Source organism: Astatotilapia calliptera, chromosome 6, assembly GCF_900246225.1.
Source record: "Astatotilapia calliptera chromosome 6, fAstCal1.2, whole genome shotgun sequence".
In the NCBI taxonomy this organism is placed as follows: Eukaryota; Metazoa; Chordata; class Actinopteri; order Cichliformes; family Cichlidae; genus Astatotilapia; species Astatotilapia calliptera.
In genome coordinates, this window is record NC_039307.1 from 25,200,947 (window position 1) to 25,225,290 (window position 24,344).

A 24,344-nucleotide genomic window follows, 5' to 3' on the forward strand; every position below is an offset into this window, starting at 1 on the left:
GGCCCAGTGTGTCTGCGCACCAGAGCAAACACAGCTCCGGTGCGCAGACACACTGGGACTGCATTTGCGCTACTGCTGGCCTTGTGCCAACACAAAATCAGAGGCCTTAATGTAATACATTTGCAAATACTAACCACTAACCACTGCTATACTGAAGTCCTAACTCATCAAAAAAAAGCTCATGAATGTTTCATAGTAAGTTATGCCAAATTAAGATCTTGGCACGCAGGGTTGAGTGGGGTGGCTGATTGAGATCAAACGTCGGCGCACACTGAAAAGCCTGTTATAAAGTCTGTTTTAAACGTCTAAATCAGAGGGCCCGGCCCATTCAGGATTCTATGTCTGGCTCTCTTTTCCATTCCCACTGATGTGCCGATTGGTTTTCCCACGGGATCAGTGCCATGCACGGATGCTCACTGAAAGCTTCACAACCTTTTCCTTCAAAACTCGAGGCAAAAAGTTTTGGTCTGAGACTGATTGGAACGATACAGCCGTGATTCAGTCCTGTAAATCAGCACGCAACTCTTTGCACCTCCGAATAAGCAGGATAAATTTAAACATAATGAGATTCTGAAACCGGATTTCTTTTAATGATCATCCCCCTGTATAGTTTAAAGCTCGGTACAGCAAAACCTCCACTCGAGAGATGTGTTCAAAGCCAGTTGTGAGCAGGCTGTCATCGTTACAGCTCCCCGTTTCTCACCCACTGGATTTTTAGCATGCACATATGCGACGCACACACATGCAGAGCAAAAAGTGTTTACTCACTGATTCCTGGGTCTTGTCCTTTGCATCATACACGCTTAGCTTGACTAGCGTCTCTGGGCTAGCAGGATACTCTGAAGGGAAGGTCACCCCCGTCAGAAACAGTGGGTCTTTGTTCGCCTGGCAAGAGAGAGGGACAGCACAGGACTATGGTGAGATATAGTTTGCGCTCGTGTGTGTACACACATGTGCGATATCCACATTTGCACTGCAACACAGATGTGAAAAAGCAGGAAGCTGAAGAGGGGGAAAAAAGGAAGAGGACTTTTTTTTTTTTTGCTGGGTAAATGAGCCAGCAGCTGAGCTCAGTCTGCCCTCTTCCTCCTCCTGGCATTTCTCTCCATTCCTCTCACCTCTCCTGGGCACAAAAGCAGAAGATAGAGCTCTCCCTAGTGGGTCTACCTGGAGGTGTGGCATAAATACAGTCTGCCAACTGAGGCTGCAGATCAGGAGCAACAAATGTTGACAGGTAAGCTGGTGCAGTGGCAAGCAGGCAATAGGATTAAAGCAAACACAGCAGACAGTGTTGGGCTTTCAAACACCAGAAGGCAGCATGGCATTAGCCAATATTTGCTCACAACCTCCCTCAAATCGCAGGACCCAGTCACCACCTTTAACTTCTGTTGTGCTCGTTTGAGACTTTCATTTCCACACCTGCTAACAAGGGTTCTGAGTGCTATTTGCTTTTACATCAAAACCTTTCTAGAAACAAGACGCGACGAAACGAGCCAAGCAGCAGACAAGCAGTGTCATGAAATAAGACGAGCCTACGTGCTGGGATCTGCAAGGTATGATTTATCAACAACATTTTTGAAAAAGGGAAATTGGTGGTATTTTCTGACAGCGTCATGGTGATACGCCTTTGCTTCCGTGATGTATCAAAACAAAAGAAATCATTGTTACATACAAAAAACACTGTCCTTAAGGGACCTTTAGGCATATTTTAAACTGTTATAAAAGTTTTGTGTGCAAGACGATCAATAGGATGAGCTTTCAGTGTTTAATTCTCTACATTTTGTGATCAATTCAGCGATCCTTGCCTTGTCCATCCCCGCTCTTTCTTTGTCTTTCTGGAAATTTCTGGGACTCTGAGCTACATGTTACTGGCAGGGGTAGCTGGCCCCACCAAAATGCTGCGGGTTTATTGTAATATTATAGCTGCCTTGCTTCGCTCCTCTTTGCTCTCTTCTCCTTCCTTCACGCCTATCAGTCGCAGCAGGGGGTGGGCGCCCTCCCTCGCTGAGCCTGGTTCAGCTGGAGGTATCTTCCTCTTAGTATCTTCCTCTTCACTTTTGCCTGTGACGGCTGATAGGGAATGGTTGAATCGTTGTTTTTCTTTGTCCTTTCCTTACAATATGAAATGCCTACTGCTGTGAATTTGTGCCATGAAAATAAAATGAAATTAAACTGCTGATCTGTCTAGGGTGTGCCCTGCCTCCGTCCTATGACAGCTGGGATAGGCTCCGGTCCTTTGTGACCTTAAAGTGGAATAAAACGGTGTCATGGTTCCTGAGTCTCAGACCCAGCGTTTAGAGCTTTTGTTGGCTTGTGGGGATTTATGTTCAGCTGCTTTCTTGTTTATTGTTTACTGTTTATAACGTAATTTCATATTCCCCCAGGCTTTTCAGTCTCTTTATTTAAGTCTTTTTGTATTTCTGCATCAAGTTCATACGTTTGAATAATTGTCCCTCGTTAGAAGCTTGCTTTCTCTTCTCCTCCTGTGCTGTGAGTCCTACGTCTGGGTCTGAAACCTGACGGATGGATAAGCTGTGGCATCTGCAGTTACCCACATTTTTATTGATTTTTCTTTTTTTATATCAGCAACTTAACATAGACCATGAATCAGGTGACATTTGTGTAACCTCGCTTTTTCTCTCCTCCTCTGATTTGCTGCTTTGTCAGTGGGTCAAAAGTACTGAATGTCATTTGCAGTGAGGCAGCAGCAATATTAGCATGATATTCAACCTGTGTGTGTGAAATGTATTTATACACCTCTCCTCCATTCTGTAGGCATGTGACACTGAGGTAAATAATAGTGGAATCGCTGCCTCAGATCTGATTATAGGTGTGTTAAAAGTTACACTCAATAACTACTTTATCTGTACTGATTAGATAAAAAGCCAGAGAATTTAGACTCCGAGTATGAGGCAAGTAGACACAGTCATTTATAATTTATAGCAATAATGCCTCTGGTCAGACCTGGCTGATAAAACTTTTAAGGCATCTCTGTAACATTCATGAATTACTTTAAAGTAAATCCCGTTCGTATCAAATGTTTGCAAAAATAAAAGAACTTTTTTTTATTGCAATCTGCAATAAATTCTACTAAAAACCTGATTGGCATTCAGAGACCGCAGCCCTCTAGTAAAGCCAGTGCTCTATATTACATTTTTTGTTTTAAAGAAGTGATTCAAATCTTCACACAAAATTTATAGTTGACTTTTGCCCCCCCTCGTATTCCTGCTGACAAACAGAGCAACACATTTTATTCCCTCCAACTCCAGGAATAAAGCGTATTGTTCCAGGAGCTGAGGGGCTTTCCTGAGAAGTCTCAAGCAGTGTTTAACTACTTGCTGTTGTCTATTTGAACCAATTCAAAGCATTCTGTTTACACTGGGGGTTTCCTGTTCCCTCGCACAGCTCTGATGGGCGTCTCTCGAACGCAGCCCTTTGGGACCGTGTGGGGACAGATTGGGGACTGGTAATGAGACTGATACAGACAGACTGGCAGCTATGCGTGAATGTCTGAACACACCCTTAAGTTTGAAAAAAAAAGCACAGCATAAAAAATAAGACTACACACTACTGAACTGTTTTGTGCAGCTGTTACATAGTTATAGTGGTTATAGATCGTGCAATGAAAAAAATCTGCAACTATACGCATGGAAGCAAAAAAGCATCTTAATTAAAAGCTGGCCACTTATTCCTTCAAGGTCATTTTCTTTGTGGGCTCTGCACCATTTCCAGTGCTTCCACAATTTTTATAAAGAAGACCCGTCCATCACGTCTGACTACTTGCCCTTGCGCATTTGCAGTTTTGCAGCAACTTCCATGCCAGAATGACCCAACCTTCATGTCTAGAATCATTACTTATGATGAGAGCTGGGCCTGGCTCAGCTCAGCGACCCAGATGCTAAACAGCAGTCCAAGAGCTCTAGTGTCCAAACTTAAAGGCAGAGCTTCAAGATCAAGAGCGTGACAAGTGAACAGTGCTTGTCTTTATTTTTTACACTGAATTTTCTCCTTGTGTCAGAGTGTCGATGCAGCTTCGCCTTGACATCACAGAGCACTGAAAAGGCTAGGACTTTTTGGCTAAACTAGAAGAATCTTTTTAGCTAACTACTAGGGGTGCAACAATACTCGTATCGATATTGAACCGTTCGATACAGTGCTTTCGGTTCGGTACGCATTTGTATCGAACAATACAAAATTTTTAATTTATTTTATCAACTTTTCTTCTGACCATGCTGTCTGTGTTGAGCGCTCAGTGGATCTGCGTTCGTCTACTCCGCCTAGGCTGCACTGTTGAGCGCAGATCCACTGAGCGCAGCGCAAGCTAGCAAGACAGGAGCTAAGCTCGTTGCAACATGGCAACTGCCTCAACGCTACCCGAAATTGAACCTCCCCCCAGATCTGGCGTTTGGAACTATTTTGGTTTTCATGTGAAGCATGACCCTGATGGTAAGCGCCTCATGGACAAAAGTAAAACAGTATGTCGGATGTGCCATGCAATGCTCAATTGGTGGGAACTAGTGCGTTAGCACAGTTAGCTTGTTAACGTGTTGATGCCGTCCAGCCCCACGCACGGGGCGATCCGCGGTAACTTGTTAACGGAGATTTTCCGCGTTATGGCGTTAATGTCCTTTCAACGAGATTAACGCTGACAGCACTAGTGGGAACACAACGAATATGACTGCACATTTATACCGACATCATCCTAGTGCAAAGACAAGTGGAAGCAGACAAAAACAGCAAGCACGCATGCTACAAACTTTACCCGAGTCATTTAGACAGCCGTTAGCACATGATTCTCCTTATCGGGACCTGATATGTTTAATATGCTGCTGAGAATATAGCCCAGAAGAGGCGTATAGTATAGCTTTTATTTTGGAAAGAGACATTTCTCTGTAATACACTCTCTTTTCCAAAGATGAGTGATTTCTCGATCAGATAAATTTATTTATTTTTTATTATTTTGTTGTTTCAGCAACATTAAATTTAAAAACTGTACTTTTGAGTTATTTTAATAAATGACAAATTAAAAAGGCATGAACATTTTTTTGTATCAAAAAAACATCGAACCGTGACACCAAAGTATCGAACCGAACCATGAATTTTGTGTATCGTTGCACCCCTACTAACTACCCACCCTGTGCTGCCAGATATGCTTCCCTTCAACTGTCCTCTCCCCCAAAATCAAACTGCAGTTGAAGGGTGAGCATTTTAACATTGTGGATGAGATACAGTGTGCATCACTGATATGAGACAGGCACAGCGTGCAGAGGAAGACTTCAAGAGAATAATCCAAATGAAGCAAAATCAGTGGAAGCCGCAAAAGGAGGCAGCTATGGAGTGGATAGCTCACAAATTGAAATTAGGTTTCTGCTTTTTTTTTTTTTTGATCACAGCACGTACCATCAAAATATGATTTCCTGGCAAGCGGATAAATTATAACAGCGATTTATTGCACAGACCTTATTACAAGGAGGTTGGTGGGTGCAAGGCCGCTAGAAGATGAAAAGAGTTACTTCAGCACTTTGACATACCACAGATTTTTTTAAATAGGCAATATTTCAAAAGCAGTTAATTATGTCAGTTTATAGTGTATAGAGAGAGGAAAACGAAGCAGAGAATGAAGGGTATGATATGAACAAAGGCCCTCAAACCAAGTAATCAAACCACAGGTGTTGTGGTTAAATACTCTGCTGAGATTCTTCTGCCGCGTGTGTTCAGGTGTTTTCATCCATCACCTAAACACGATAGTTTGTTATTTCTTCGGAATGAGTTTTTAAAAAAAGTCAACATTGAATGAATGCTTCATCTGCTTTTCTGTAGCTCTGCTGAGATTGACACATCAGCCGAAGAGCCTTAGACAATCCAGGGTTTTCGGAGCTCGGAGAGCCAGACTCTGAAGTCTCCCTAAAAACAGCAGTGCGCTTAACACACAAGGACAGAATTATGTGTTTAACTGCACGCTCACACACATACACACAGACAGAACGCACAAAAACCACCTCCTCACCACACCACTAACCCCGCTGATCCTTCAGAAATCTACGCCGGGCTGACAGAGGGGAAATAAAACAAGTCTATTGCTTCTGATTTCATGTCTCTAGACGCGGTAATATTAGTCTTGACGCCTGGTGCCATTTTGCCACCCAGCCATGAAGCTGTGTGGTTTGTGTACACCGACGCTCTAAACACACAGCCTGATTGAGCACAGTAGGTACACACGCAGTGGAATCAATGCACTGCTTTGAGCCCAGAGCAAATGGGGATCTTATCTGTACTATACACTGACAAAAAGACAGACTTGACCATTATACTCGAGAATGTGCAGGTACACAGACATAATCCGTTACACCTCCCTCTCTGGCACGCTGAATATGCCTCATTCAGACTTACCAGCATGCTTGGCAGCCTCGGCTACAGCTGAATCTTCTTAGAGCTGCTGATGGGCTGAGATGAGCTAAAGTGGTAATGCTGTCTCCATTTACACAAAGAAGTGAGCCAGGCTGTCATACAAGTGGTCAACATATGCTATGGGAGACAGCTGGCCCTCTCTTGTCTTTTTGTCAGTCTGGGTTGCAAATCTCTGTGGAATAACCAATTTAGGCCATTAAGGGTGTGTGTGTGTTTGTGTGCGATTGGGCAGAGGGGGAAGTGCAAGTACTCTGGGTCGAGTTTCCTTGACCATTCATAATTACATATACACAGAGAGAGTAGACTTTTGGACTTGTTCCAGGCAGGGGTTCTTTGCTTGACTAGCCTGACATCAAAGGCTGTTTTATCCCCTGCCTTTGCATGACGTCAAATCCCCTCAAGTACCACCACTTCTGGACCCATTGCCCATGTTTAAGGAAAGGGATTTTCCTACACAGAAGTATTAGGGATTGGCAGAAAATGCAACTTTTTCCATCCCAATTTCTGTCTCTTGTGTCAGGCTCAGCACAGAGAAAGCATGCACATGTGGAAAACAAAGGACTTACAATTTCTACAAAAAGGACATCTCCTTTCTCTGAACATTTGGTAAAATACCAGATGGCATTTTTCTGTGTCTGTATGTGTGTGTTGGTAGCTTCAAATACAATGTGACCAAAAACCATTTTTTCAGCATTTAAGCTGTCACTTGTCGCTTTTCTGTTTTACCAACCGCAGGTTAAGCTGCAGTATCCGCACTGAGACATAAATCTGCTTATGGAGACAAAATGGGTCAAGTTAAAATACAGAGTCCCGGTTCTGTACTACAACCCCAGTTACAAAAATGTTGGGATGTAAATAAAACAATGCAATCCACTTGAGCCCACTTTTTGTCTTCCTATTGTTTCAGGTTGCAATGTTTTTGTTCTTTTTGTGACTTTGTCTCTTTAAGTTATATACAGTGTTGGGAGTAATGAGATACAAAGTCACGTGTTACTGTAAACACACTGCATTTTTTCAGCAGTAACTGCATTACAGTTACAAATATGTCATTACTTACAAAGGTGCACCAAACAAACATGCACTAAAAAAGACATGAGTGCGACGGTAAAGTGGAAACTGCATGCAGGACAGACAGAAGCCGCATTATGCTGCTAACACAACTTCGCCTCTTTGCAAGCATCTGCACCAGCATGATAACGCTAAGCTAGCCAAGAACCCAGAGTAACGTTCAAGCTGAGTGAATGCTGACCCCAGACCATCGGACAGCCTGATCTTCAACAGGTAACAAAAGCAGTAATGAGCAGTCAGGTTGGGGCCTCCATTTACACCTGTTCATGTTTCTAAAGAAGACTCACTGTGGCGATCGCTTTAAAGTCTTTTTGTGCTGGTTTTAATCTTTGCTTTGTGTTCATACTTAAAAACTAAATGAAAAAATCGTATGCATGTCATCATTAGGATAGGGATTTGTGTTGGTGTGTGGGAATGTATCCTGTAAGTTTATATAGTTAAATGCTAATTATGAGACAATGGGTTTCAGGTGAATTTATAGAGTAACAAGAAAGTAATGTAGTGACTAGTGTAACAAATGACCTCTCTGGCAAGTAATTAAGTAATGTGCTGCATTCTTTTTAAGAAACATGAGTAATGTAATCCATTACTTTTCTTGAGTAGTAATCCCAACAACGGCTCCAAAGAGCTCTTAAAAACACCTGGAATTGTTCCTCTTGTGTTTTGCGAGTCCCTGTTCTTACTTCCTCTGAAACATGTGAGTGGTGAGACATAAAGAGTGATCATATAGCTTTCATAAAACAAAGAACATTTTCCCCCTGACCTGAGCACGATTGACGGGCGGGACCAGAGAGGCTTTGTAGCACCTGGCATGCTCTATCATTTATCTTCTAAATGAAATCTTTCTATCACATACAGCATGATAGCACACATATTGCACGAGCAAGACTTCACACAGCCAGCCAGGCCCGGCGCTCGCAAAGCCGACAGCAGCTGTTGAGAGAAAGCATCCTGGGAATGTGACAACAGTGAAAACACAAGTGCTGTCTTCAAATAATACACATAGAGTAAGCTCCCCGGGGCCTGCACGCCTGCACACACACACACACACACACACACACACACACACACACACACACACACACACACACACACACACACACACACACACACACACACACACACGTCTGCCTTTGGTCATACAAGTTAATAAACATTTGTTTCTGTATTAAGTGTGAAAGCCTACAGGCAAGAATCCCTTGCTCCATTAAAACTTCAATCAAAGATTATTTCAACAAGACATATTCTCTTCTCAGTTTGGCTTCAAGTCTGAGTCCAAATAACACTAATATTGGTTTTCTGATTGATCCGGTTTCTGGGGGGAAATGCTAAATACACTGGTTTATGTAACAGAAGAAATGTTCACTTTTATGACACAATCCAGACTAATAAAGTGAATATACGGACAGCAAATCTACCAGACTCTCTGTAAGGGTGCAAACCTCTCTTTTAAAACACACTCATTAAATCACAATGAATGGGTACGTACCCTTTTTTTTGTGTGAAGACAAAAGCAGTTCATATCCTCAGATCATACTCCAAATCCTTAACATTACAGCCATGAAATCAAAACTCCAGCAGCCTTCAGAGTGTCTGCAGAGCTGGCTGAGCCAGCATACAGTGTCCTACCACATCCTGTCTTTCCACTCACACATGCACAAACACACATACTCTGCTGCTCCCTTGACTGAGGGGAAAAGCAGTTGAAATCAGTTTTTGAAAGAGACGGTTATGCTAATTTAGCTTTACTGGATTAGGAGGGAAATAGTGTCTCCTTTCTATGCGCCTGGAAACTTTGCCCTCATATGAGGAAGGAGAAGAGAAAAAAAGGACTGTGTGTGTGTGTTGGCCTCTGCACATGTGTGTAGGTGGGTGTTCCAAAGTGGGACGGGGGCAGCTGTTGCTGCCCAGAAAACACTCATGTGGCTGCTGTCTCAGCAACAACACTGTCACGGTGGAAGTAAAAGAAGAAGAATTTAAAGAGGTCAAAGAGCGCAAAACACTCTCACTGTTTTACCCACACACAATTAAACCCACAAACGCATACTGTATATGTACTGTAAATGCATGATTGACACGCAACACAGTCACTCATGTGAATGTCTGGACTCAGCTGTCACTAGAAATAGAAGGTTAGGGCTCATTGTCTGTTCCAGTTCAGTGAGTCAGATGGAAAAGCAAGGTTGATAGAAAGGAGGGCAGACAGCGATGGAGAGAATACCAACGGAGACTTGGTGACCCAGAGATACGGCAAAACAACAAACATCATAGGCCGGAGACAAGCAAGAGGATGGTGCGTGTGCGTGTGATGCCTTACCTCAACTATCTCTGTGCAGGCGTGAGACACGAGGTGCTGCTTGTGGGGATCTATGACAGCCACCTGGACCAAAGCATTGGGCTTCCTGTCTCTGCCTGAGGCCACCAGATCATTACAGGCTACACAGAGGAAGATAGGGAGGAAGGGAGAGCCGACAGGGAGCATAGAGGATGGAGAGAAACAGGAGACGAGAGGATAGAAGGGAGGAGAAGGGGATGAAAGATGAGAGGGGAAGATTTTCCTTTAGGATATAAAGTGAAGTGACACAAATCACATGACAGTGGGTCAAAACATGACATTAGACTGTAGAAAATACTAACAGTACAAGGCAACAATAATATAATATAAATAAACTATATTGTATTATAATAATAATAACATAACAACAATAAACTATACAAGAAGAAAGGAAAAAACAGCCAAGGTAGCTTTATATATTAAAATTCATATGTGAAAGTGCAAAACAACATCACAAAAGACCCAAGCAGCTACACGTGCTGCATGTTAGGACTAATTCAGTGAGTTTTAGTTTCCAGTGATTCTAAAAACACACACATAACTTAGATTAAACAAATATGTCACATTCGTTATGATAAAGATAACATGATATTTGAAAGCTCAATCGATGTGTTGTCATGTTTATTATTTCAATATATTTCCAAAATACTCTTAAATATTAAACCTTAATCAAGAAGTCTTACTTTATGCATCAAGACCTCAAACCCCCAAAACAAACTCATCTATGAGAAAGGACATCTGACTCAAGGAACGAACCAGTGTCGTGTCGAGACATAACAGACATCTTTTAAATTATATTTTTAAGTGCCTGCAGCCTGTTACTAAAACACTTTGTTCCCATTTCTTTAGTTGAATCTGCAAAACATAAATTGCCAGGAATAAATTGTATTTTCGCACCAACAAGGTGAGTCACATAGATCTATTAGCTGAAAATCGGGCATATCTTGGCATGCTGTGCAGTGTGTCCTAAAATAATTTGAAGAAACTGGACAAGTGGAGGATAAAAGAAGAAGTGGCAGGTCAAAAAAAAAAAAAAAAACCTGAAAATGATATATATATAACTGATGTCTTTCAGTCATCTGAAATGCATGTCCTTAAGACATAGGAAAATAAATCCAGCAAAGACCTGACACAGGACCTTAAAGATTCATTAGGCCCTTCAGGAGATCCATCTACCGTTCACTGAAGCCTCATCAAAAATGGTGTCAGTAGAAGGGTGTCTGTCAAGAAACCATTAAGGAAGGGAAGCAGGGAGAAAAGCCTGAAGTGTGTTAAATCACAAGATCAAGAATGAAAATCAGTGGAAACAGGTCTTATGGAGTAATGAATCCAAATTTAAAATTGTCCAAATTGTCGTCAATATGTATGAAGGAGGTAAGGAGAGCGGTGTCGTTAGCCACGTGGAAAACAGAGTGGAGCCTCTGTTAGGATTTAGGGCTGCATTTCAGCCAGTGGTGTTAAATTATGAACACAGAAAAGTTCTGTCATTTTTTTGATCTAACATGCAATAGAAAAACCCAACAGTCATGGACTGGCCTCCCCAGAGTCCGAGCTACACACAGCCAACATCCCAAGGAGAGCTTTGAATGTCCTTCAAGCAGACTGGAGAGTTATTCCTGACGAAACAAGAAAGTTTTCCTAAGAGAGTTCAGGCTGTGTTGAAGAATAAAAGTGGTCATAACCAAACAGAAGAAGAATTTTCAGGTATCTTTGCTTGAGTAGTTATTTTTTGGGAACTTTTTACTTTTATTTTAAAAAGAACTACTTTTTTTATTTTCCTTTTTTTCTCTGCTAGTGTTCCACGTACCTGATGTAAGCTGGGTACATTTATTAGAATTAAACTTTATTATTATTTTATTATTATATAAATATTGGACAAGGCTCAGGTTTTGCTGCACAAAAATAGCAGGTAGAAACGTCCTCCAAAGAAGTACTTTTTGGTTTCTGTACTTTGAGTACATTTCACAGCCTATATGTTTACTTTCACTTGAGTAAACGTATAGGCTTCAACTTCAACTTATACAACTTTTACTAGTATCTGTACTTATACTTAAGTACAGAATGTCTGTACTTTTGCCACCTCTGCCCATTTTCCTTGCAGAATAAACAATGAGGGTTGGTTCAGGACTTTTACACAGCACTGTACTAAAATTGCTGCCTCAGCAGTCAATTAAAATGGCAGCAAGGCGAGACAAACTCCCCCCCGGCAGTGAGATATCAGCTTTATGATGGCTTTCATTTCTGGCATCAAAAGCAGCCTGTCACTCAGCACTCATTTCTTTCAAGGACAGGAAGAATTTTTATCTCACGACTTCTGTACAGCAAATCAGGTTGAATGAATGGTTCCGAACAGCAGCTCTCTCTAGCATACTATAAGATGCACTAAGAACACTCGCTGATGCCAGCGATAATCACAACTAAAATGATAAACACGAATCCACTAAGACAACCTTGTGATCTCCTTGGTAGAGTCAGATGCACAGCAGTGAAGTCAAACAGCAACAAAGCTTCTTGGTTTTTCCTGAATATTTCAAAGCATGTTATGTGAGGTCTGGAGATGGAAGAATGCTAACGTCTGCTGTTATAGTTTTTCAGCACATTGAACAAAAACACAAAGGATGTGACTCTAATGTTCACAGCTGCTTCACATGAAAGCTCAAAACCATCCAGCTTGGTAAATTACACCATATGGCTCTGAAATTATGTATTAATTAGCATTTGTATGCACTCAAGAACAGTAATGACAAAAGTTTGTGAACCTCCCTGGATGAGATCCAAAAGCTGCATTTTATCTGTGCAGCACAATTCGGGCATGCAATGAGTGGTCACCTTACATCAGTGTGCAAAAGAACAAAACAAAAAATATAACCTAAGACGTATGGACAATATGATTCAGTGGGTGAAACTTTATGAAAAAGGCATATCTTCATGCGGTATCTACATCAGCCTGAATATAATGTTTAGGCCAGTGTTTCCCAACCTTTTGGAGCCACGGCACATATTTCACATTAGAAAAATCACACGGCACACCACCAAACTAGGGTCTTCATGTGGGTCGGAATTTTCTCCAGGACAGATTGACTACTTTTTCTTTTCAAATATTTAATGCCCTATAACGCCCTGCCACTTCTCAGAACATGGCTAGCGTGTAATTTCTTCTTCGTCTGTTTTACTGGCAGTTGGCGACCCATTTAATTAGAGCTGGTAGGCAGTGTTGCCAACTCCTCAGTAACGAAAATCGCTATTGGTTGTCCTAAAAGTCGCTAGAAGTCGCTAAATGACATCATCGCCTAATTTGCATAATTGGTCATGCCAATCTAATTGTAACCTATGTTGTTGGAGAGAGAAATAACATCGTGGAAGAGACATAAAGTGAGTAAAAAACGTCCTAAATGCATTTAGAGTTTATTTAGAACTACAAATTAAATTTCTTTTAGCAATTATTGTTTTTTTTAATGTCACAATTCCAACCCTGCTCCTTTACCCGGGCTTGGACCGGCAAAAGTGACCCGAAATAGGCACTCTGGTGGAGTTACTTTGTGTGTGTGTTTATAAGTAGTTTTAAACCTTGTGATCCACAAAACAGCATAAGAGTAAAAGAGTAAAAGAATAACTGACTGCATTACAGCACCCGCTGCTTGTTGAGAGTAAAAGCGATACGCGCTTTCACGACTTTTTTTTCTAAAAAAAGTCGCTAAGGGGTCTGAAAACTCGCTAAATATAGCAACAAAGTCGCTAAGTTGGCAACACTGCTGGTAGGTGTACTGCCCTCTAGTGGAAGAGAATGTAAGTGTTCTGCCCGGTTCTCACACCGATCGCTTAGAGTACTAATCGCTTTGATCTTATGTGGGCCGGAACAGTAAAACGACATGATAAATTTGTAAAATTGGAGAAAAAAGTTCTGGTAGTTCAAAATATACAGTTTTTGTTAATTTACAAAAAAACTTCTGCTTTTTTCTCCCATTTTTTAAACAGAAATTTCTATAGCAGATTAAAAAAAAGGGAACTTTTCTGTCATTTATTTGTTTATCTGTTATATTATTATTTTGTTGTACCATAAATAGCAATTGGGCTGCGCTGTTTATCAAAAGGAAAAGCTATAACAATAGGGTCACATTCACATTTTCCAAGGTGGGATGGGACTGTTTGCAGAGTCTGCCCCCCAAGCATTAAGTTTGACACCCCTGGTTTAGATGTACTTCTAACATAGTGAAGTGAAAAAGGATGACTAAGTGTTTTTGTGTGTAACTGGTATTTTTATGCTGTAAAACACCTTCTAATATATTACAGGGGGGCATCCAGGATATAGTAAACCTCAATTTATAAAGACAAATTTACAGACACTGTGATTACCACCCACTGAAAACAAATTCAAAACCAGGCATTTTCCAACAACACTGGAGAGGCAATGGTGCTGTCAAGGTGACTGTCGCTGGCATTTTAAAGAGCAGCATAAAAAAAAAAAAAAAGACAGGTTTTAATGAGCATTTGTCACAAACTCATCTGCAAGAAAGCAGGGAGAGAAAGAAAAGAATGCTTTCACCATAAAAAATGTAAGCTTTTTGTGATCTGCGCCTTTACTATTCCTTTTCAACCTATCTTGATCAAATAAAGCAGAGAAATATTTTCTTCAAGGTCGACTAAGAGCATGAAATTTTAAAAGGGCTTCAGTTAAAGGTAGGGTTTGGATGGTAATTCACAAAACAAAGTGACAGCGTGAAAGTCTGTCGTGTTTCACAGAGAACTATTATTAAAGAAAATCTTACAAAAACCTACACCCAGTTCTCAGTTAACATTTAACATCTATACAGTAAAAAAACAATATACAGAAAAAAATGTGTATTTCATACATTATACAACAGTCACCATAACAGTTGGTGACTTTAACCATAATACATGATGAGAGGCCAGAAATCACACAATAGTTAGATTTATGAAGAAAACTTGCCTCTTATTTGAAATGAAGTATGCGTAGCAAACAATAAACATTAAAGTACATGTTGGTGTGTTCGCCGTAGATTTCTCTGTTTAAACTATGACACCTCTGACAGGCCTTATCACTGCCTGCTAAAAAGCTAAACTGTCATAGTTTAAATGATCAGAAATAAAAGTCATGTTGTTTGGACTTCCATAACACTGGCAACCCCTGGCCTTTAAAGATGGAGACTCCCCAATGTAAAGAACCTGGGAATGATCTTTGAAGGTACTTTAACCTTTATAAACAAGTAAAACTAACTTTTTTTGAGTTTTGGATACTTGTGAAGGTCAAGCTGTTTCTTTCCTAGAAGAATGTGAAAAGCTTATTCATGCCGTCATGTCGCTTCATTGAGCCAGTTTTAACAGTCTTTATTTAGATGGCAGGCTGTTGTTGCTTGGTTGACTGCAGTTGGTCCAAAAATGCAGTTACCCAACTTATCTGGCATATGCAAGCAGGCCCACGTATCGCCTATATTGACTTCCTTACACTGAATTCCAGTCAGGCTTAAGATTGATATTAAGATTTTATTGCATGGGCTTGTACTTCCTTACCTCTCTGATGTTTTAAGTTTCCACATTCCCACTTCATCCTAGTTGTCCCGAGGTCCAGATTAAAACAAAGAGGATTTAAGAGCTTAACAGTACTGTTATTAAATTATACCACCTGTCCTTCCATTTTTAATTCACTGGCCTTTACTTTGGACCAGCTGCAATCTATAATCAATCTGTTTTAAAGTAACGCATTACTGTAATCACATTACATTTTTTAGCAATGCAGTAATATAACAAAAAAACTAAATTCTACAATTAAACTGCAGTTACAATTATGTACTTCTGTTACAAAGGTTCTTCAGTTGTCTGCACACCGGGGGGGAAAAAATTAAATAAACATGCTTTTTTCTTCCCTCATAACACAATCAGCTCATTTCAGTTTGTGTGTGGGTGGGTGGGAGGCAAAATGGTGAAGCGGTCTACGGTGAAGATATAAACATTACTTTTATTTTTATTTTCAAAAAGGATGAGAGCATGATAGTAAAGTGCAGCAAGGGCTTGAACTTCAACAGGTAACTGTTCATGCAAAAGTAGAATTACTGTGCCAGTTACTTTTTAGTCTCTTTGGGCTGGTTCTCAACTCTGTGTTGTCGAGTTTCTGTTAACTTGAAAAAAACCTGAGGTTTATACAGCTAATTATGAGACTGCATTTCACGTCATTTTACTGAGTAACAGGGAAGTAACATATCAAGTGGTGTAATGAATTCCTTACTCTGGTTAAGTGATGAAGAAAAGCAATGAGCAATGTGTGATACATTACTGTTTTTGAGTAAGAAACACTGTTTACAAGCATTTGTCAAAGAATGGGTCATTCTAAACAGCTCACCGAACTCTAGCATGGCACTGTAATAGGATGCCACTGTTGCAACAATTCAGTTTGTGAAATTTCTTCATCTGCAGTTATTACTCCTGTAACAGCTGCTCACCCACAAAGTGTTCAGACCATGTAAAGTTGCAGAGCTGCCTCGGTGAGTGTAAAGTTTCAAACCTTCTCTAGAGTTGACATCAGCATAAAAACCGTGTGGTGGGAGCTTCACAGATGTAACTGAATTAAAACAAACTGAATTACCAAGAAAAGAAAAAAATATGTCTGTGTTTAACTGGGTCGATACAAATGATATAATTTTTTTTTTTAAATATCTAAGTTCTGTAGTAACTAAGTATGGGATACAGTACTTTAAAAAGCCTCAGCTGCACTTGTGGATATAGGATTCAAAGTTAAAGCTCGTACATTACTTAAGCAACTCGTTCTGTCAAACGATTCAAACACAGCAAACTACCTCACACAATGTGAAAAAAATATTCTATATAGTTTGATTAAGGAGCTCAAATACCTGATTGATCATAGAGAGGAACAATATTTATGATGACAATGTTGTTTGTTGTTTTGCACAGTACTTTAGTATACGCTTATTTGTTGTTTTCATTTTAAAATTGTTGATCAAAGAAAGGGAATCTGGTATATCAGAAGGAATAAACTCTTAAACCATCACTCATCATGTTGTGGTTCTTCCAAAAGAGATCCACGAGTGGTTAAATCAAAGAAATGGATGTACACCGGAATCTCACACAGCCACAGAAAGAAGGAACAGACACAGGAATATTTGAGGAAATCCTTTGCTTTAGCTCTTGATAACAACAAAAAAAAATTACAATAGGTTAAGTAAAACATATTTTGGCCCGAATAAACATTCAGAAAAACAACATCAAGACACCAAAAGTTTTTTAAATGTAAATGAGTGCTTTTCAAAAGAGTCAAATGTGCTGCATTGTACATTGCTCTGGATCCAGAATCTGAAGAGCCTGTGTCAGAGGTACTGATAAAAATAGCCCATCTATTACATCCAAACCCTGTGACATCAATTCTGAAATTGACTTTTGATTCCATTAGACTAAATCAAATTTGCTAATTCCTCCACTTCTCCAGGGTTTGTCTCATCACGAGACTCACTTACGAGTATTCAAAATACAGCATTTCATTCTGTGATATTACAGTTAAAAGTTTTTTGCTGAAACCATAAACAACCCTGTCTCCTTTTTCTTTAGATGAATCACTCTGTCTGTATTTACTATAGAGCTGCTAAATTAGTCTGTGAGTGCTGTGCCACAGCAGGGGACCATAGAGTGAATTATGAAAGGAAATAACTCAGTTTACAGTAAATGGACAACATGCAGCCATTACAAGGCTACAGATATAAAAGCAGCAGAAACAAGAAACCTCTTTGTTTACCAGACTTCAGTTAGAGCTTTGCATGTTCATGGATTTTTGGATGTACTTTATTCCGTGTTAGTACTGTTTTAAAATTATGTCTAATAATTGAAAAATAGTATCATAAACTAAATAGACTGGTGCCTTTAAAATGTTTTTCTATTCTACCTGAGCACTCAAAACACTTTATGCCTCATGCAACCATTCGTACCTTTTCCTCAAGTAAATGTGGTATTAGTATACCAAATATGGTAGTAGATGACCTTATCTACATCCTGCCCATAGAGATAAACTAGTAAGAATATTAGAGATGTAACCATGTCAGTGAAGAAGATAAAAAAAAAGTTTTAGTTAAAAAAAAAAGAAAGATTTAAAAAAAAAGCCCGTGCACACAGGTTTTGCGGTCGAGAGGGAGATAACTTAGATGGGGGAAGATAAATAACTCTCTAAGGCTGCACAGCAACTAAAGACGTAAGTGTGCATGCTTCCTTGTTAGTGGGTTAGAAGACTGCTTCATGACCAGAGCCTCTGAAGATTCACTGCAAGATAGAAATCCCAGAAAGTTGGCTTTCAAAAATATACTCAAAAGAGAGCCCACCGAACGAAAAGTTCTACAGACTGATTAAAGAAAAATAAAACTTCAAAATGATGGAAAGAAGAAAGTGTGGAGAAAGAAGAAAAGCTCATGATATTTCACAACTCAGGGATAATTATCCAAGAGAAACAGCAAAAGCAACCAAGGGTCTAGAGGTGAGAAGTTCTCCACTGGTCAAATTAAGCACTTGAACTCAGTTCAGCTGAGCAGCTAAACTAAAAGGCAAGCAAGACCCCAAAGTAAGAGATGACTGTTATGTGGTAACAGTGAAAGCCTGGTAAAGGGCATGTGTTATTAACTGTGTTTTGTCTGTTTTCTTTTCCACAAAATATTAAGATGACAGCTTAGTTTGAGTAACCTGTTGAATTTGACAGCTAAAGTTTCGTCACTATGTGTTAAAAGAGTGTATTAAACGATTCAATCAAAGCTGGTTAGGTTTTTTGTAGTAATCACTGTTTTTTTGCATTCGTACCAAAATACAGATCATTAAATATAAAGATGTGTAATTACCCAAACATGTGTGGTCTGGACTGCAGTTATAGCAGCAGTTTGACAACTGAGGAATTTTATTATGCTTTTATGTTTAATATTCAGTTGACTATTATTTTAAAATGTCTTACTATGGCTTTATGGATACTTAAGTAAGCAGCTGGGTCTAATATCCTAGCTCATAATCATCTATTGAAGAGCCTAAATCCTAATGCATACTGTAATAGTATGCACTTTGCACACTCTTGGGTTCTTACCAAGATTTCCAACATCTCTCATATTGTTATAGCCTACTAAGGGATTTCAGATGCAGCCTTGGTTAGCAACCATCATTGTACTCTACTGTAATTTAAGACACATAAACTATACTGATATTTGACTTGTGGAATTTAGAAAAGAAAGAATAGCACTTTTAATCCTCCTCAATTGTCTCTGAACCAGTTGATTAATAGTGGCTTTCCAAACCCAGAGCAACACCACTAGACTGAGGTTTAACTGAACTCACTGTCACTACAGACGACTTATTCAGCTGTTTGGAATACTTGGATAAAAGCTGAGTAAGATGTGATGGTGCACTTGCACTGCCAGCTGGGCTGAAGCAGCCCTTTCATCGCAATCTACCTTTCTGCATTTCATTTGATAGCTTAAGACAAAATTATAGATAAAGCTTTTTGAACAAAATTACAAGACATAATCTGACTTTTGCTGTCAAATTTTGCCTTAAAAAGTCACCGATTCAACATATTTTTCCAGGTATATTAGAACTTGTTTCCGTTTTATGGTGCCATGGATGTATGTAGAAATGTTCTCTGGAATAAAGGGCAGAATAGCTGCTTGTCCCAGCCACAAAAACCAACAACAGCGATAAAAAAGACCAGCACAGAGTAAAACAAGCAACTAATTAACGCATTAGATAATAACAGAACAGGGGCCATACTTAAGATGGAAGACGGTATACTTTGTCATGCTGACAGCTAAGCAAAACCACACAGCAACAGAAGGCTAAACTACACTAACTGGCCACTAAATGAAGTGGTATATAGTATATGTTCAACTGCTCATTAAACACATGTACAGTTAACCAATAACATGGCAGCACAATCATTTGTTTAGACATACAGATGGCCTGCTGAAGTTCAAACTGAGCAACAAAATAAGGAAGAAAGTAGATTTCAGTGATTTTGAATCTGGCATGGTTGTTGGTGTCTAGTCTGACTATTTCAGAAACTGTGGATCTACTGGCATTTTCCCCACAAATCCATCTTTAGAGTTTACACTGAGAAAAAAAGAAGAAAATATTGCAGTTCAGTACAGGAAGCAGTAGCTCTGATAACCAAATGATATGACCAAAGGTGGCAGAAGAGCGTCTCTGAATGCACAACATAGATAGATAAAAATAGATAAGCTACAGCAGCAGAAGACCACACTGGGTGCTACTTCTGTGAGCTAAATCATCACAATGGAGCTCGGTGCTAGATTTAATGAGTTTTTGAGTTTTCCAAGTCCCTCAAAATTACTTCCTGTTTCATGGTGAATCGCCATACCACCAGAGTGTGCCGTTCAATATAAACTCACAATTTTCACACTGAAGCATCATAATGTCCTGATGGTTATTCTCACCACTTTTGAGGTGGATGTGCTCAACCTGTGAAGAGCAGCACATGCAAGTATAAGACATGACATTTCGTGTTGACTCTAGGTGGCGCTATCAGTGTGTTCAGGGTGGGACTCTTATCATGTCTGCGAAGTTTGGCAGCGGTTGGACAGGATTTCTTTGAGTTACAGCAGTTTTGTTCTTCATGGTGGAACATTGAAATTCATCGTCCTGCCAGCAACAGACAGTTTTGTGTTACAGTTTTCAATGTAACACAAGACCAACTCCTTCAGGCTTTCCTGGACAAATTTGAGGTTGCTGGGGTCATCCACCTCTACGCTGTATCCCAAAGTGTAAAACATGACATTTCCTGTTCCCACTAGGTGGCGCTGTCACCAGTGTCAAATATGGCAGTTAAAATGTGTTTGGGGCAGAGAAGTTTGGTCCAGATTGAACCAAACATCTGTGGGAATGAGAGCAAATGTAAATGATCAAAATTCGCTGTGGCGTCACGGCCACGCCCTCTCATGAAAACTCAAAAGCTGCACAATTTAATATGGCTCAGGAAATGGCTTCATTTAACAACTCATAGGTGGCTCTCCAGAGCAATTTTGCCCCACATGTGTGACACAATTAAAATATGTAATTTTTCATCAGACCTGACGAATGTAAATAATTTTATGAATTTTTGAGCTTGTCTAGGCTAAAAAAAACCAACAGCTAATAAATAAAACAATTCCAGTAGGGCTTCTTTAAATGCTGATGTGAAATTATTCTTCTTTTGTTAATTGAAGGACACAACAGAATAGAAAGTCTAAGAGTGACACTTCAAGGGTATTGTGGTAACAACCAAAAACCATGGGGTTTATTCAAGCAGCTGACTGTGGATCTAAAAAAAGAAATAAAACTAATTGGCAGCTACAAAACAAGAGAAGGTTAGATCAAAGTGCTTCCAGTGAGAAGTTTCCATTGTCTGAAATGTCATTAAGAAATGGCAGTTAAATTAAACTGTAAAACTCAAGATAAACCAAACAAGAAAAAGACAACTTTCTGTTACAATTACATATCTGTTTGGTAGGCAGGCAGAGAGAAAGCACCACATGAATGCAGAGAACCTGCAGGAAGGTTTAGCTGACAGAGGTGCCGGTGCACCGTTCCACTGTGCTTATATCAATCAATCAACTTGTCATGATGTGGGCGCTCACACTGAATATAGAACCTTGGATTAATGTTAACTATTTGCCATTGCAACCTGGTTTCCAAAAAGGCAAAGAAGCTGTGGATGCTGCAGAATGTAAACATAGTAGAAGAAAAAACATCAAATATTCAAACTGAGAAACAAACATTCTCTCATTTTAAGTTTTAAGCCAAGAAGAAATTAGATTTAATGTGTTAAGGTTCAATGCAGGGGACTCAAACGTGGGACTCCTGAATCAGCTGAACACAAGGATTTATTTACAGAGTTCCCCAGGTGTATATACAGAGAGTGCTGGGCAGTGCTATATACAACAATGTGAGGGACGGGGCTCCAGGGAAATCCAAGGGGGAATCACTCGCTCTCCAACTCTCCACATACACGACTGCAGTTCCCTTCTTCACATTTGACACACAGATTCACACGGGAAAGGTTATCCAGGGGGTCTGTAGATGAGGAACCAGGAATAAGTGCGATATTCACAAAAGACACTTGACTTATCTTGAGCTGTAGCTTGACTCTCACTGACGCGTGGTAGACAACGATCCAGCGAAGACCAGCAGTCACCTCCTGGCTTAAATGCCGTTCACCTTGATGGGCATCAGGTGTGTTCTTTTCCGTGGGTGTGGGCCGAGGGCGTGAACCCACAATGAGTTCCGCCCCGGCGACAGAGAGGAGGAGAGAGAGAGCGCGAGAGAGAGAAAAGAAAGAAAAAGGCCGATCAGCGTCTCGCCGATCCCCCAGGCCGTGACATAATGTTACTACTACTTCTACTATTAATAATAAAAGTAGAGCATATTTATCCCAAATTGGCTTCTCTTCATCGGCACCCTGTTAAATTCGAAGTTGAATTCATGCTGCCATAGGCCTAGGCTGCTGGGGGCTTCCCATGATGCACTGCTTCCCCTTCACTCACCTCTTTTCCAGCAGGGCAGCCTGCGGGATCCAGGACCGCTCCTCCATCCCGTAGCCCTCCCAGTCCACCAAATACTGCAGGCTACGCCCGGCACTTGACGTCCATGATCCGAGAGACAGTGAAAGCCGGGTGGCCATCGATGACCCAGGCGGGTTGCGGGGGCCTGGAAGGAGGGCACAAAGGACTGGACAGGCAGGGTTTCACTTGAGACACATGAAACACGCTATGGATCCGCATATTTCGGGGCAATCTGAGACTGACAGAAACCGGGTTAACCAGAGAGTCTATAACAAACGGACCAATGAAGGTGGGAGACAGTTTCTTTGACTCAGCCCGGAGCGGAACAAATCTGGTAGATAGCCAAACCTTTTGTCCTGGTGTGTAGGCAGGTGCGGGGGTCCGGTGACGGTCCGCCAGGCGCTTATTGCGATCAGCTGTGCAAAGAAGGGCGGCCCGGTGGCTGAGGAGGTAAGACTGTTGTGGGCATACTTAACCCACGGGAGTTGCTCACTCCAAGTTGTCTGATTGGTGGATGCCAAGCACCGGAGGGCCGCCTCGAGTTCCTGATTGGCCCGTTCTGTCTGGCCGTTAGTCCGAGGGTGGAAACCAGAGGAGAGACTGACCTGCGCTCCGAGGGCATTGCAGAATTCTTTCCAGACCCGTGAAGTGAACTGTGGCCCCCTGTCAGAGACAATGTCCGTGGGGATCCCATGAAGGCGAAACACATGGTTAGTCAGGAGTCGAGCTGTCTCTAAAGCAGTGGGGAGCTTGGGAAGGGCGACAAAGTGAGCAGCTTTCAAAAAACGATCAATGATAGTAAGGAGGGGAGGCCTGTGATGAAGTCCATTGCAATGTGTGACCATGGGCGGCCAGGGGTTGGTAGAGGTTGGAGTAGGCCGGAGGCTGGCTGACTGACGTGGTCCTTAGCTAAAGACGGCCACCAGGCGAACCGTTGGAGGAAGGCAATGGTGCAGTGGACCCCAGGGTGGCAGGTGAACTTGGCCGTGTGAGTCCAATGCAAAACTCGTGATCTGACAGTAGAGGGAACAAAGAGTAGGCCCGGGGGACCTGTACCAGGGTCCAGTTCCGTTCGTTTGGCCTCTCGAATAGCTGACTCAATCTCCCAGGCTAGGGCCCCGGCAACACACCTGGAAGGAAGAATGGGGGCGTCCTGGGCAGCGTCTTCGGAGGCGGCAAATTCACGTGAGAGGGCATCGGGTTTGACATTACGAGAGCCGGGTCTGTAGGTGATTGTGAATTGGAATCTGGTGAGAAACAGAGCCCACCTGGCTTGCCTGGCGTTGAGTCGTTTCGCGGACCGGATGTATTCCAAGTTTTTGTGGTTCGTCCAAACCACGAACGGTTGGGCAGTTCCCTCCAACCAGTGATGCCACTCCTCTAGGGCCAGCTTGATGGCCAATCGCTCTTGGTTCCCCACATCATAATTTTTCTCTGCAGGAGAGAGACGATGAGAGAATTAAGCACAAGGATAAAGCTTACCGCCTTGTCGCTGGGAGAACACCGCCCCCACTCCTGCGTCCGAGGCGTCCACCTCTATGATGAAGGGTTGACTGAGATCGGGTTGGATGAGAATGGGTGCAGAGGCAAAGTGCTCCTTCAGGCAAGAGAAAGCCTGGTGAGCCGGTTCATCACAGCGGAAGGGAACCTTGGGTGAGGTGAGATGAGTCAGGGGTAGAGCGAGCTGGCTATAGTTGCAGATGAAACGGCGATAAAAATTAGATAAACGAAGACGAAGTGGTTAATGAAGTCCCGGAGTATGTCGTTTACCAGGGCCTGAAAAATAGCTGGGGCATTGGTGAGACCAAACAGCATGACCAAGGTCAAAATGACCAAGGTGAGTGTTAAAGGCTGTTTTCCATTCATCCCCCTCCCTTATTCTTACCAGATGGTAGGCGTTGCGCAGGTCCAGCTTAGTGAAGATGGTGGCCCCCTGAAGGAGCTCGAAGGCAGAATTTAACAGAGGGAGTGGATATTTATTCTTCACT

The 24,344-nt window shown here is 41.3% G+C and overlaps 1 protein-coding gene and 1 long non-coding RNA gene across 7 annotated transcripts in view; one reads left to right on the forward strand and one right to left on the reverse strand.

Moving 5' to 3' along the window:
• The window catches only part of inpp4b (inositol polyphosphate-4-phosphatase type II B), a 191,560-nt gene that overhangs the window by 137,971 nt on the left and 29,245 nt on the right, over nt 1-24,344 (reverse strand). For 2 of the 6 annotated variants that reach the window (XM_026171319.1, XM_026171316.1), the window contains exons 3-4: nt 9,794-9,912; nt 769-885 (exon numbers count right to left, since the gene is read on the reverse strand). In XM_026171319.1, coding sequence (XP_026027104.1) covers nt 769-885; nt 9,794-9,912 — 236 coding nt within the window. Of the gene's footprint in view, nt 1-768; nt 886-1,167; nt 1,397-6,390; nt 6,853-8,965; nt 9,342-9,793; nt 9,913-20,208; nt 20,597-24,344 lie in introns of those variants that run through there. The other 4 variants (XM_026171318.1, XM_026171320.1, XM_026171322.1 and 1 more) reach the window with 4 other exon arrangements.
• Nucleotides 1,169-7,551, forward strand: LOC113024341 (uncharacterized). The gene is made up of 3 exons (XR_003272648.1): nt 1,169-1,234; nt 1,472-1,553; nt 7,144-7,551. It is a non-coding gene; the product is annotated as an uncharacterized LOC113024341 (long non-coding RNA).